Below are 14,278 nucleotides of genomic sequence, written 5' to 3' on the forward strand. Positions count from 1 at the left end.
GCCAAGTGTTTCTGAATGTCTCCGACATCACAGGGAACTCCAGAGTTCCTTGACCTCTTACTGTTACTTGGCAGGAATATAGTTCACTTCTCCACTGGGGTCTGAGATGTGAAAAAGGATGCCTTTGCTGTACCAGTCCTTTAGGTAGGAGACACATTGGGGTTGATATACTAAAACTGGAGAATGCAATATCCAGTGCAGCTGTGCATGGTAGCTTCTAACTTCAGCTTGTTCAATTAAGCTTTAACAAACAAACCTGGAAGCTGTTTGGTTTCTATGCAGAGCTGCACCAGATTTTGCACTTTCCAGTTATAGTAAATCAACCCCAGTGTGTACACCTTTATATCTCTTGTGAGAGATCCTAGAAGTGTCATTATAACACGGAAAATGATATTACTCACTTTCATTAGCATCTTTCTTCTCACTAGGGGAGAGACTTTTCTCTAGTTTGGATGATTCTGCTTTCGGTACCACAGAATGTTCCTCCGTTTCAGGACTTGTTTTTGGTTTCTCAGATCTCTTTTTAGGTGCATCTTGGCTGGAATTTGGGCTAGATCGAGTTTTCATAGGAGATGCTGGGAACGGCTTGTTGTTTTTCACTGGAGACTGTGCATATGACTTTGAAAGTGATCTGCAAATAAAAATATATGTACAGGAAATGAACAAACATTTTAATTTAGTCTAAAAAAAACCTAAACATTTGAGTTTACAGTGATGACCTGGAATTTAATAGAAGCAATAGCTTATAGCAACCGATCAGATTTCAACTTAGTGTCTTTTCTCTTTTTTTCACATAGCTTAGAAACAAAGCATACAGTATCTCACAAAAGTGAGTACACTCCTAACATTTCTGTAAATATTTTATTATATCTTTTCATGTGACAACACTGAAGAAATTACACTTTGATACAATGTAAAGTAGTAAGTGTACAGCTTGTATAACAGTGTAACTTTGCTGTCCCCTCAAAATAACATCACAGCCAGTAATGTCTAAACTGCTGACAACAAAAGTGAGTACATCCGTAAGTGAAAATGTCCAAATTGGGCCCAATTAGCCATTTTCCCTCCCCGATGTCATGTAACTCGTTAGTGCTACAAGATCTCAGGTGTGAATGGGGAGCAGGTGTGTTAAATTTGGTGTCATCGCTCTCACTCTCTCATACTGGTCACTGGAAGTTCAACATGCCACTTCATGGCAAAGAACTCTGAGGATCTGAAAACAAGAATTGTTGCTCTACATAAAGATGGCTTAGACTGTAAGAAGATTGCCAAGACCCTGAAACTGAGCTACAGCATGGTGACCAAGACCATACAGTGGTTTAACAGGACAGGTTACAGTCAGAACAGAAATCGCCATAGTCGACCAAAGAAGTTGAGTGCAGGTGCTCAGCGTCATATCCAGCAGTTGTGTCTTTGCAAAATAGACCGATTGTTGCAGGGGTTGAGGGGGTGGGGGGGTCAGCCTGTCAGTGCTCAGACCATACGCCGTACACTGCATCAAGTTGGTCTGCATGGCTGTCATCCCCGAAGGAAGCCTCTTCTAAAGATGACGCACAAGAAAGCCCGCAGTTTGCTAAAATACAAGCAGACTAAGGACATTGATTACTGGAACCATGTTCTGTGGTCTGTTGAGACCAAGATAAACTTATTTGGCTCAGAGGGTGTCAAGCGTGTGTGGCAGCAACCAGGTTAAGGAGTACAAAGACAAGCGTGTGTTGTCTACAGTCAAGCATGGCGGTGGGAGTGTCATGGTCTGGGGGTGCATGAGTGCTGTCGGCACTGGGGAGCTACAGTTCATTGTGGGAACCACAAATGCCAACATGTACAGTGACATACTGAAGCAGAGTATGATCCTCTCCTTTTGGAGACTGGGCCGCAGGGCAGTATTCCAAAATGATAACGACCCCAAACACACTTTCAAGACAACCACTGCCTTGCTAAAGAAGCTGAGAGTAAAGGTGATGGACTGGCCAAGCATGTCTCCAGACCTAAACCCTATCGAGCAACTGTGGGGCATCCTCAAACGGAAGGTGAAGGAGTGCAATGTTTCTAACATCCACCAGGTCTGGGATGTCATCATGGAGGAGTGGAAGAGGACTCCAGTAGCAACCTGTGAAGCTCTGGTGAACTCCATGCCCAAGAGGGCTAAGGCAGACCTGTAAAATAATGGTGGCCACACAAAATATTGACACTTTGGGTCCAATTTGGACATTTTCACTTAGGGGTGTACTCAATTTTGTTGCCAGCGGTTTGGACATTAATGGCTGTGTGTTGAGTTATTTTGAGGGGACAGCAAATGTACAAGGTTATACAAGCTGTATACTCACTACTTTACATTGTAGTAAAGTGTCATTTCTTCAGTGCTGTCACATGAAGATATAAAATATTTACAAAAATGTGACGGGTGTACTCACTTTTGTGAGATACCATATGTTTAATTGCTGTAGGCTCTACCTCCACCTAAGGTACAGTTTAAAACTCCACATCCCTTTAGTCAAAACCTATTTTTATCCATGATGCAGCCATCTTTTTCATGTCCTGCTCCTTTTACTGTCTCCAGTGGCGATTCTGGTGAAATTATTAAATGTCTAGCACTATTTTCAGCCTACGTTAGGGCATCCATTTTCCAATGTGGTAGAATAAGCCCCCTCTTCACTTTAGTCTGCTGATTTTAATAATGGAGATATTGCTATACTCCACAGTAATACTCATAACCAATCTGCAGGCAATACTGTATATTGCCTGTATCGGTATATACCAAGCATCTGTTAACAAAATGAAAATAAGAGTTACTATTTTATAATAAAGTTTGTGATTTTAACTAATACACTATGGGAGGTCACTTAGCTTTACTTTAATAAATGAATACTGCGTGGTGGATGGAGCCTTAAAAAGGGACCACAACAAGGGAATTACCCAATATCTCGAAACGCACCAGGAAGACCAGAAACCAAGCCAGGACAGGAGGAACATCGCCTTAAGTACCAATAGGATTGGTGAAACATCACCCTGAGATTCATAGTAATCAAAAAGCGCATTTGATTACTCACGAATGCGAGAGTCCTGTGAGCACAGAGGTGTCAGCAGGAGGAAAAACACCACTGCGTGATGAGCACAGGTTTGGGAATAAGTGATCATCCAGCCATATCTTCACTAGAATATAAACTGTCACATATTTTGAAAGCTATTCACTTGCACTTATAGATGGACTGCACTATTATGCACTTTATAGGTTTATACCACAGTGTACGATACTATATATGATTTCATGTTACACACTACAGTTTAGAGTGTGTGCAACTTAATTTTTTTTTACTATAACATTGTTCGAACTGGAGGGAAAAGTGGGAGGTTGCAGCAACTCGCCTATATATTTATATATATTTTTATTTGATATGTATCCTTTATTTTTCACGAGGACACCTTATTTGGATCATTATATTAGCACAGAGGTAAACATTTACCTTTTATCATTGAACAGATAATATCCTTTAGTTCCCTCTGTTTTACATTGCAGACTGATTATGCGCTTCCATGTTTTTTCCCCTCCAAACTCCCTTCATTTTAAAGGGGAAGTGGATCACAGGAGTGCAGATGTCAGGTTGCTCGGTTCTCAGCCTTAGAGCTGGCAGGGGAACAATGCTGCATCCACCTAGGTCAGGGACGTGCAGTCAGGTGAGGCAGAGCCTCACCAGCCATGAACATTAAAAAAATTAAAAATTGAGCTTTAAGGGTCATAGCTCGGCGACCTGAGGTCACAGAGACCCCAAATTTGGGGGGGGGGGGGGGGTAGGTAGCCTAAGTCCTACCCCACCACTGGGACTCCCATGACCTATGGTTCCGGAGATACAGGGCTCCTTTTTCAGCCTGCAGAAGCTACATACAGAGCGGCCAGTTTAAATACAAGCTGGCACACTGTTTGCAGCAGACTGAGAGGTTGAGCTCACAGTGCCTCTCCTCACTTCTTGTCAGAAGCACTGAGCTCAATGGACAGCTTGGAGTCTTGGATTAATCGTAATGGTACCATTAGCCCCAGCTGTCCAATAAAACTGCGCAGTGGAGGCACACCTCTCACTGCAGTGTCATAGAAGGGGCATGAGGCCAGCCCAGCCCTCCTAACTACAAGGAAATACATGGGTTTACGAGTATAAGATTTACCGACAATCCCATGTTTTTTTCACGCAGTTAAGAGGGAGAATGAGAATCTGCTGCTGTTGAAAAGGTACGGTCAATCAAGCTAAATCATATTTATATGCTATATGTTATAACACAATAATTTATTTATTTACTGTGAAATCACTGGTTTGAGTTATAACTTCAAACTTCAGTATTTTGTCCGTTAAGCCACATGCTTGAGTACAGCTTTTGAAAATATAGTAAATTACCTTAAAAATAATATATAATTATTTGTATATTACTTATAATAATTAACCCCTTGACACCCAGGCTAATTCTGACACTTCTCTCCTACATGTAATAATCATTTTTTTTTGCTAGAAAATCACCCCCAAACATTGTATATATTGTTTTAGTAGACACCCTAGGGAATAAAATGGTGGTCGCTGCAACTTTTTCTGTTGCATGGTATTTGCACTTTTTCCACATTTGTATCTGGCTCTGATACTAGCCAGTGCCTCACCAGCCACTGACCTCACCGCATGTCCCTGACCTAGGTATGATTTAAAAAAAAAAAAAAAAATTCCCATACTTTTAATAGCACTCCACCAGCTTCCCTAAAGCCAGCAGGGCAATAAGCTTCTTTGTAAAAACACATTTGTACTTTGTAAATGTAATGTGTATATATCAATTTTATTTAAAGCAGCAGTATGACCATGTTGAGACCACGCCACAGCTTCATAAATGCCCTCCATCAGGTCAGAAACAGGAAGTAAAGGCTCTCTTTAATGGAGACATGAATAGTAATGTTTAACTACCTCCTGCCCGCGCTATAGCCAAAAGACGGCTACAGTGCGGGCCTCAATTACCGGGAGGGCATCCATGTACGTGCTCCCATTCATCACAGAGCTTGGGCACGCTCTGTGATGAACGAGTCAATGAGACTTGGCTAATCACAGATCGGAGTAAGGAGCCGATCCTGTGTAAGGGGCCCGATCATGTGATTGTTGTCACATGTACCACGCAGCCAGTACTTGCCAGATATTCCTGCATCCAGTTCTTGGTGATGTCACTTTTGTGCCATATTTTCTACACTTGATGACTATCTTCACTGTGTTCCAAGGTATATCTAATGCCTTGGAAATTCGTTTGATACATTTTCTTGTACAAAGGTTTTTATTGATCAAATAAGTCAACATATCAATACAGAGAGACAATGAAAGACACATTTTGGGTACATGTTTCGGAAAATGGTAGGCTGACAATTATAATGATCTAGAAAATTGGAATCTGTGACAGGGCATCAAATTACAATTGACTGCATATAAAATCAGCATTCACTAGTACTCGAGGTACCAGGGTCTGCCACATTGCAAATATAATGGTAACATTTAATGTAATGTATATAATACCGACTGAAAATAAAAAGATGAATTTAGATAATGACTCAATAATGCGAAAAGAAAAAAGAAAAAAAAGTGGCAAATATTCATAGGATAATTCACAATATATGTCTGAGCCCGGCAGGACAAGGTCTGCGGGGTATAAGGGCTTAAGAGGGAGGGGGTAGAAAGGGGGAAATTACAGAAGATAGAACCCGAGAGAAAACAAAATAAGAGTAGAGGGTGTAGAAAGTGGGAAAGTATCAGAAAAGGGAGAAAGGCGAAAAGGAAAGGAGGGATAAGGGTAGTCCACAGGGTGGGGAGGATGGAGACATACTAAAGGGAGAGTAAAGTGGAATCAAACCGGGAGGGGTGGGAATATGTTACCCACGGTTGCCAAACCCGAAGAAACTTATCATGTGTGTCTGATGCCACTGCCATCAGCTTTTCATTAACCATAATGTCATTTATGCGATTTTTAACTGCCTCGAAGCTGAGAGCCGGGGTTTTCCAGGCCTTTGCTATGGTTAATTTAGTTGCAGTAAAAATATGGGATGCCAGTTGGCGTTCTGGTCTTAGCAGTTCCATGATCGGTTTCCCCAAGATCGCTTCAAAAGGATTTCTTTTTATATTGGCATGGAAAAGGTTGCGAAGCAATGCATAGACTCTGACCCATAATCTGCAGACCCTGGGGCACTGCCACCAGATGTGTGCCATCATACCCTCCCGGGAACACCCGCGAAAGCATAAGGGGGAGTATGTTGGAATAAAACTGGCTAATCTGGCTGGAGTGCAATACCATCTGTATAATACCTTGTAAGCATTTTCCAAAAAAAGTACATTTTTGGAACACTTAGACAGTGCAATAGTCACGACCTGCCAGTCCTCTGGGTCCAATCTCTTCCCCAATTCCGCCTCCCACTGAAGATGGTATGGTCGCAGGGGTGGTCCTTTGGAGCGTATGATAGCTGCATATATTAAGGAAATCAAGCCCGAGGACTGGGGTCGCGATCTACAAAGACTTTCGAAGGGAGTTAACGTGTAGTGGGTGGATTGAGATTTTATGAGGGTGTGGAGGAAATGGGAAATTTGTACATAGCTGTAGTGCTCTCTAAGGGGGATATTATGGGAGGAGCATAAGGCTGCAAATGGGATGATCTTAATAGGGGTAAGCATGGAGTGAACATCAATAAGATCGTTCTCAATCCACCACGTAAATTGTAATGTATTATCACGGCCTGGAGGAAATAGTGGACATTGAAAAAGGCGCAACAGGGGAAGGTGCGGAGAGATCAAGCCCGCCGAATATTTGAGAGTGGGCCAGGCATGGACCACTAGTGGTTGGACAATGGACTTGAGGGAGCCAAGGGAGGGAAGCTAGAGGTATCGGATATGTATCCACCAGATCAATAGTGGCCTATAGTGGCATTTGCTGCTTTTCATGAAGATGAGATCATGGGGCAATAGCCGCTGCCGTATAATAGGCGTGCAAGTTGGTTACCGAAAGGCCACCATTGATCCTATGGGCATACAACACCTGCCGATTAATCCTGGGTTTTATGGAGCCCCAAATAAATTGCATGATTTTGCGTTGATGTACACGGAGGACATATGAAGGGACCTGGACTGGTAAGACCCGAAAGTAATATAGTAGCTTCGGAATATATGCCATACGGATGGTCGCAATCCTACCGAACCAGGATAATGGAAGAGTGGACCAGGAGTCAAGCATGGCCGTCAGTTTACGAAACAGTGATGGGTAGTTGGCTTGGTATAGATCAGTATATTTTGGAGTGAGCCGGATCCCAAGGTAGGGTAGCGCTTCCAACCATTGGAAGGGAAATGTGGATCGTAGAGTCCCTAACACAGAGGGGGATAGGTTGACAGACATTGCTCTGGATTTAGTAGGGTTGACTGATAGGCCCGAGAAGGTGGCAAAAGTGTCTAAAAGTGAAAGCAAGTTCGGGAGGGAAATTAATGGTTTAGTGATGGTCAGCAGGATGTTATCCGCAAATAATGATAACTTATGCGAAGTGCCTGCCACCTCCACCCCCGCTATGTCGGGGTGAGATCAAATGGCCTCCAAAGGGTTCCAGTGCCAGGATAAATAAAAGTGGGGATAGTGGGCAGCCCTGGCGGGTACCCCTTGTTATAGGAAAGATAGTTGATTCAAACCCGTAATCTTTCACCTTGGCTTGAGGGGAATCATAAATGGCAGAAACCCACCGCATAAAGGAGGTACCGAATCCATAACATTTAAGTACCTGTGTCAAGTAGGGCCATGACAGTGTGTCAAAAGCTTTGTTGATATCTAATGACAAGAACATTGTTTCTAGGGACCTGTTATGGACAATATGCTGTATTTGAAGGAGGCGTCTTATAGCGTCTCCAGCCTGTCGTCTTGGGACAAAGCCCACTTGATCTTTTTTTATTAAACGTGGTAAGAAGGAATTGAGGCGAATGGCCAGGATTTTGGTTAAAATTTTCATATCAATGTTGATTAGTGAAATTGGTCTGAAGTTAGCCCACGATGAATGATCCCTGTCAGGTTTAGGGATCATAACCACGTTGGCAGTCAACATATTGGGTGGTAAATGAGCGACCATTCTTAACTGAATTATGCATATTAGTTAGGTAAGGGGCAATGACATCTGCTAGTTTCCTGTAATAAAGTGCCGTAAAGCCATCTGGGCCGGGTCTTTTACCCACCTTCAATTCCTTGATACATTGGAGGACTTCCGAGACTTGTATGTCTCGACCCATCAGAGATGTGTGGGTTTCAGACAGGGAAGGTAGTGATAGGTTTGTTAAAAAGGGGTCAATGCCTTGAGGGGAAGAACGCTCGGGTTCAGAATACAGTTTAGTAAGGCGGTACCGGAATTCTTCCAGAACTCGCTGGGGATTGCCAGTAAGAGTATTGACGGGTACGTAATGTAATGGGAGCAAACTTGGGTGCAAAGGTTCGCAGTCTGTTAGCCAACATTACACTTGGTTTGTTAGCCCTAACATACCACTTTTGTCGTGCCCAACGCAAAGTGCGTTCCGCTTTGTCAGTCAAGCATAAATCAAGCTCTGTACGTGCCTTATCTAAAAGTTTGCGGTTAGCAGGGGTAGGGAATTGTTTGAATGTGGTTATCAAAGCCTCCCACTTCGACTCCAACTCAAGACGTGCTTGTGCCCTCTCTCTTTTGCGTTTGGACGCTAGGGGAATAATTTGGCCCCGTAGCACTGCCTTATATGGTTCCCACAATATAACTGGAGATGACACAGAGCCTGAGTTAAAGTTAAAATATTCTACCGAGGCCTTATGGATGTCTTTTAGAATTTCTTTATAGGACAACAGAAAGTCATTCATCACCCAGGGGGAGAATTGTGGTTTACGGAGTAGAGAATTACAGACCGTAAGAACGGGGTCATGGTCCAACCATGGAGCCGCCAGTATAGAGGTTGATCTTATTAGGGGAAGGTGTTTGCGGAGAACAAACATGTGGTCTATCCTAGATTGTGAATGATGAGGGTGGGAGTAATGTGTGTAATCCCTGCCCAAGGGGTGAAATTCCCTCCAAACATCAACTAAGTCGCTATTTTGTAGTGAGTGTGAAAATTTTTTAGCTGCTGGGGAAGGGGGTTTATGATCCGAAGGATAATCATCAAGGGAGGGATTCAATGACACATTAGAGTCTCCTGCTAGGAGTAGTGTCCCTCTCAGGTGCGGCTTCAACAGGGCGCAGACATGGGTCAGAAAGGGGCCCGGGTTTTTATTCGGGGCATAATAAGTCATAATCCTAACCTCGGAATCTTGGATAGATCTCTGAAGGATTAGATACCTGCCATTTGGATCTGCTATTTGTTTACTGCAAGTAAATGGGATGGATTTGCGTAGGGCAATCATGACACTCCTCTGTTTAGTAGGGGCATTGGCCAGAAAAACGTGGGGGTAATCCGCTGCAAAATATTTGGGACATGAGGAGGAAGCAAAATGTGTTTCCTGCAAACATGCGATGTCAATTTTTTGTTGTTTGAGGTATTTAAAAACCTTGACTCGTTTCTGGGGGGAGTTCATGCCCTGGACGTTCAGGGACAACCAATTAAGGGTCATTTGTGCGGAGGGAGATTCGTAGCATTACTCCAACCAAACACCCGTGGACTAGGGGAAAAGAAAAGAAAGAGGGGAGAGAAGAGAAAGGGAGAGCGAGAGCAAAACAAAGAAAAAAGACAATTGTATTGTGGAGAGCTCGGATAAGAGCAAACCATAACAATGTAGATGCAACTTTTCGTGGGTTATACATCCCAAAAGTGGGTGGGACATTTGCTGAGATTACTATCTCAGCCAAGTGCCAGCACATGGGGGGGAGCATTGATCCGACGGAACCACCGGCCTGGTGTGCAATATTGTAAACATTTAAGATATATTGTGCACAGAAACTAAGAAATGGCTAGGGAAACATTAAGCTAGATCCAGCATGAACAATGAAAAACCAAAAACCCTCAAAATAAAACATTTAAAGATAACTTTATATGAAGCCCCCAGGCACCCGGAGAAGGCAGACAATCTGCCTCCACCCCCGGGCGGACAGGGAGTCCTGCCCGACGCCACTACTCTAGCAGCTCCACCCAGCCCACAAACAGAGCTGGGGAGCTGCCACGTAGAAACCAAAGCCATCACCCGATTGATAGACCTATATTATCACCCCTACAAAATATACATACATGACCCCCCTCCCCCACATTTATTATAAAAAAAAAAGTCACAAAACGAAAAAGAAAATAACAGAAAAAGTCAGTTAGGAAACTTCAGATTATCTTTGGTGTGGAGGGGGGGTCAAACGGATCTGCCATTATCCCAAACCCTGGGTTCGTCCTAGAAATAATAACGCACACCCTCCACTGCCATCTCGCAAGTGGGGTGGCCTAATGTAGGGTGTTTAATAATTCCTCCTGGGCAGGGGGCTGGATACAAATCAAGGTGCCAATAAATCGAGGGGGGGGGGGGGCAATCCAAGTGTTCCCAAATGTCTAGGGTGATAAGCAAACAGGTAGGCTTTAAACCTCGGCTGAGGCCTATGGGCGGGCAGTGAAAGAATTCCAGAGTCACACAAATATAAGCAAAGTACCTTCAACCATTATTAGACTTTTTAATGCGTTGAGCCTGTAGGTCCCTCAATGCCTGAGATCCTGGCTGAGAGCGCTGTGAAGATGGTCGTGGAGGCCTAGATGGTCCCGGCCTGGAAGAGGAGGTCGTCGCTTCCGTCTGGGACATGGGGAGGTCCAGCTGGAGGTCCTGGAAATGGCGTTTCAAGACGGATGGGGAGGTAGCATGAAACTGGAGGCCCAAGTAGGAAAAAGACAACTTAAAGGGGAATCCCCATCTATATTTAATCTCCTGGGACTGAAGAACTTGAAGATAAAGTTTAAGTCCTCTCCGTCTGGCTATGGTGACCGGAGATAAATCAGCAAATAACTGGAGAGAGTTGCCTTAAAAGGAGAGGCTTTGTTGGTTTCTTGTCGCTTGCAATAGTTTCTCTTTGGTGCGGTAGTAATGAAATTTTATGACATCTCGTGGGGGGCCATCTGAGGGTTTGGGCGCCAAGGACCTGTGAATGCGGTCAAATTCGAGCCTCTCCACTGGAATCTCGGGGGCCAATTCTTGAAAAAAGGCAGTGGCTGTGCCCTGTAAATCCTTGATATTCTCTGGGATACCGCATCCTCAAGTTTATCCTTTAGGGTCTCTATCTCGGCTGACATTTTATCCACCTCCTCCTTATGCCCTTCCAGCACTGTAGTATAGCAAGATCCATGCGTTGCTCTAATTGATTGGTGCGATGACCTATCTCCTTAAGGCCTCTCACCAGGTCTGAGGAGAGCTTACGGGAAGCTGCAGTAATTTCATCCCTCACCATGCTGTGGATCTTCTCTAACATGTTTTCTGGGTCCGTGGGGAAAGGACTCCGCAGATCCGTCGGGAATTGGTGCAAGCTATCCGCCGGGGACGCTGGATCCTCAGCTGAAAACTGAGTGGCGTCGTCCGACTCCGGAGGCTCTGACACCATCTTGGATTTCCCTTTGCTAGGGCCTGAGGGGAGTCTTTGGGGCTGCCGGCTCTTAGGCTTGTTTTTGACAGATCGGTACATTACCGATCGCTGCCTGGGGAGTTCCGGATCCCGGGGAGGTATGTGGAATGTGTCCCCGCTTAGTCTGTGCAGCGTTCGGCCGGTCTCAGGTTCCGTCGGCACGGAGCGAGTGGATTAAGCGGCCATCTCCGTTTGATACATTTTAACAAAGGAGATCCCTATAATGCTTTGGAAGCTCTCTGCAGACTATGGCTTTTGGTGTAGGATTTGAATAAATGTCAGCAAAGACCTACTAGTACAGCTGAACTTTATTTGGGGTTAATCAGAGGCACCTTAAATGATGGCAGGTGTGTACTAACTCCTATTTAACATGAGTTCAAATGTGATTGCTACATTCTGAACACAGCTACATCCCCAGTTATAAGAGGGTGTGCACACATTTTAGTTCTTTATTTTTACTCCCCCCCTAAAGGATTTCAGTTTGTCTTTCAATTGAGATGTACAGTTTATGGGTCACATTAAAGGTGGAAAAAGTTCTGAAATGATTTATCTTTGTCTCATTTTTTTTACATCACAAAAACCTGACATTTTAACAGGGGTGTGTAGACTTTTTTTATCCATTGTATAAAACCTAGCAAAGAAGAACATAATACATCCATAGTGCTCTATCTGAAATCATACTTTGGTGTTGCTGGAGAAGATGATCTTTTGGACAAGGTTGCAGGTGATTCAGATCTTCTAAGAGGAGAACCCAGGGCACTAGCTTGTACAGGAGTTGTAGCTCGTTTTTCTTTCTTTAACTTTTCAGGCTATAAAATTAGAAAAACAAACTAAATCTGGAGCACTTGGGAAAAGAACAATTAATATAAAAACCACAAATCTTTTAAAAACTGGTCATGGTTACGGTTGAAAATGAACCACGCAATAAATGTAACGTTACATTTTAGTACAATCACATAGATCAAACATCTTTTCACAGTCAACATAGGGTGATCCCTCACCTGGATAGATGCAGCCTGATCTTCCCTGGATCAGGTGATAGTTGACATGTTTGCGCAGATAGAAAGCCATATAATCTTACATGGAGGAAGTAAAAGTGCACTAAAATGTATAACTGTCTAAATTCCAATAAGGAAAATATGGTAAAGGGCAAAAACAGGAAAAGTCTACTAATGAAAGATTATTATGAAGTTAATGTTAGGTAAAAAAAAAAAATCCATTTCTATATTCTATGATCCTATAATAAATGATTTACATTATTTAGCTAAAATGTGTTCAAGCCCAATATTGGCGGTCCCCTAGTTACAAACATCCGACTTACAAATGACTCGTACTTACAAATGAAGGGAGACAACAGGAAGGGAGAGGAAAATCTACCCCTAGGAAGGGAAATTTACTCCTGTAAGAGTTATGGGAAAAAGGTACCTCCGTTGATGCTTTATCACCAAGGCTTGTTTCCAGAACAACCCAACATTTTCAAAATCCAATTGTCATTGGGACAGAAAGGAAGGTGAAATATTCTGAACAGGGGCACAGACAGCAAAACAAACATTACAGGGGTGTTAACCCTTCCTATGCTATCCAAAAAGCTTAAAAATAGTGTTTTAGGCTGGAGCTAAACTTAAAAAATGTACCTGTTCTGACTCTTACAAACAGATTCAACTTAAGAACAAACCTACAGACCCGATCTTGTTTGTAACCCGGGACCGCCTGTATAAGGTTCTGCTCTATTGTCTTATGTGAGCGAGACCATAAAAGGCAGATTTTTCCTGAAGTGCAGTAAACCATAAAAACTATTTAGAACTCACTCTTCTCAGACAAGATGAATTTTTACTTGGTTGCTGTAAGCTACTACACTGAATAATAAGTACTCCTGAAAAAGACTAAAAATGCTCATCTCAGTAAATCTGTATTTGATTGTTCGAAAACACCACTTACTGTCTTAACTGCCAATCAAAAACTCCACATAGCCATAATACAGGAACATGGGAGAAATTCCTCCCTGCCACCATTCCTGCAAGTCTCGTTTTTATAAATACCAGAGGGTATATCCAGCAAAATTGTGATCATACCCACCCCTATAAAACATAAATATAAACCTAGGTGACCCAAGATTATTCAGTATCCGAGCTATAAAATTTTAAAAAAATTATAAAATGTATTTCTTAAACCCAACCTCTCTCTTAATCTTAATACAAACTATAAACCAACATTGTTAAAATTTACCACATTTCTAAACCTAAGATAAAGCAAATAGTTTAATTAAGCCCTCTGGTCCTTGCTTTGTTAACATTTGATTAAAAAGACAAGATGTGAGGAGAAGAGTCAGATTAGCTGACCAAACTAATCTAATAACTTTATACATGAGCTGGTTGAGTCACAGATCACAAGACATGATATGGACTGGCTGTCAACTCACTATGAAGATCAGATGATGTATAAAGTGGTAAACCTTGTTGCCATGCTCATGAAAACAAAAAAAATAGGCATGCCTAACCTCATAGCATAGCCATTACTAAAGAATCACACAATTAAGGCAACACATTGACCCATTTCAACGGATATGCCTGAACTGAACATATTACAGGTATTGGCAGACAATTACAATCAGGCTTGAAGTCAAGAAGCCATCTTTTGATTCTATATATGATAAAATAAATTAAAGAATAAAATTTAAGAAGCAACCATGCCTGTTAAATTTTCACTGGA

At 42.7% G+C, this 14,278-nt stretch overlaps 1 protein-coding gene across 13 annotated transcripts in view; it reads right to left on the reverse strand.

Moving 5' to 3' along the window:
- Positions 1-14,278, reverse strand: part of MAP7D2 (MAP7 domain containing 2) — a 221,039-nt gene that overhangs the window by 28,257 nt on the left and 178,504 nt on the right. For all 13 annotated transcript variants that reach the window (XM_073616480.1, XM_073616483.1, XM_073616482.1 and 10 more), the window contains 2 exons: positions 12,251-12,378; positions 402-631 (listed from right to left, as the gene is read on the reverse strand). In XM_073616480.1, the coding sequence (XP_073472581.1) occupies positions 402-631; positions 12,251-12,378 (358 nt within the window). The remainder of the gene's footprint in view (positions 1-401; positions 632-12,250; positions 12,379-14,278) is intronic.

The sequence above is a fragment of the Aquarana catesbeiana genome, linkage group LG02 (genome assembly GCF_042186555.1).
Source record: "Aquarana catesbeiana isolate 2022-GZ linkage group LG02, ASM4218655v1, whole genome shotgun sequence".
Taxonomy (NCBI): domain Eukaryota; kingdom Metazoa; phylum Chordata; class Amphibia; order Anura; family Ranidae; genus Aquarana; species Aquarana catesbeiana.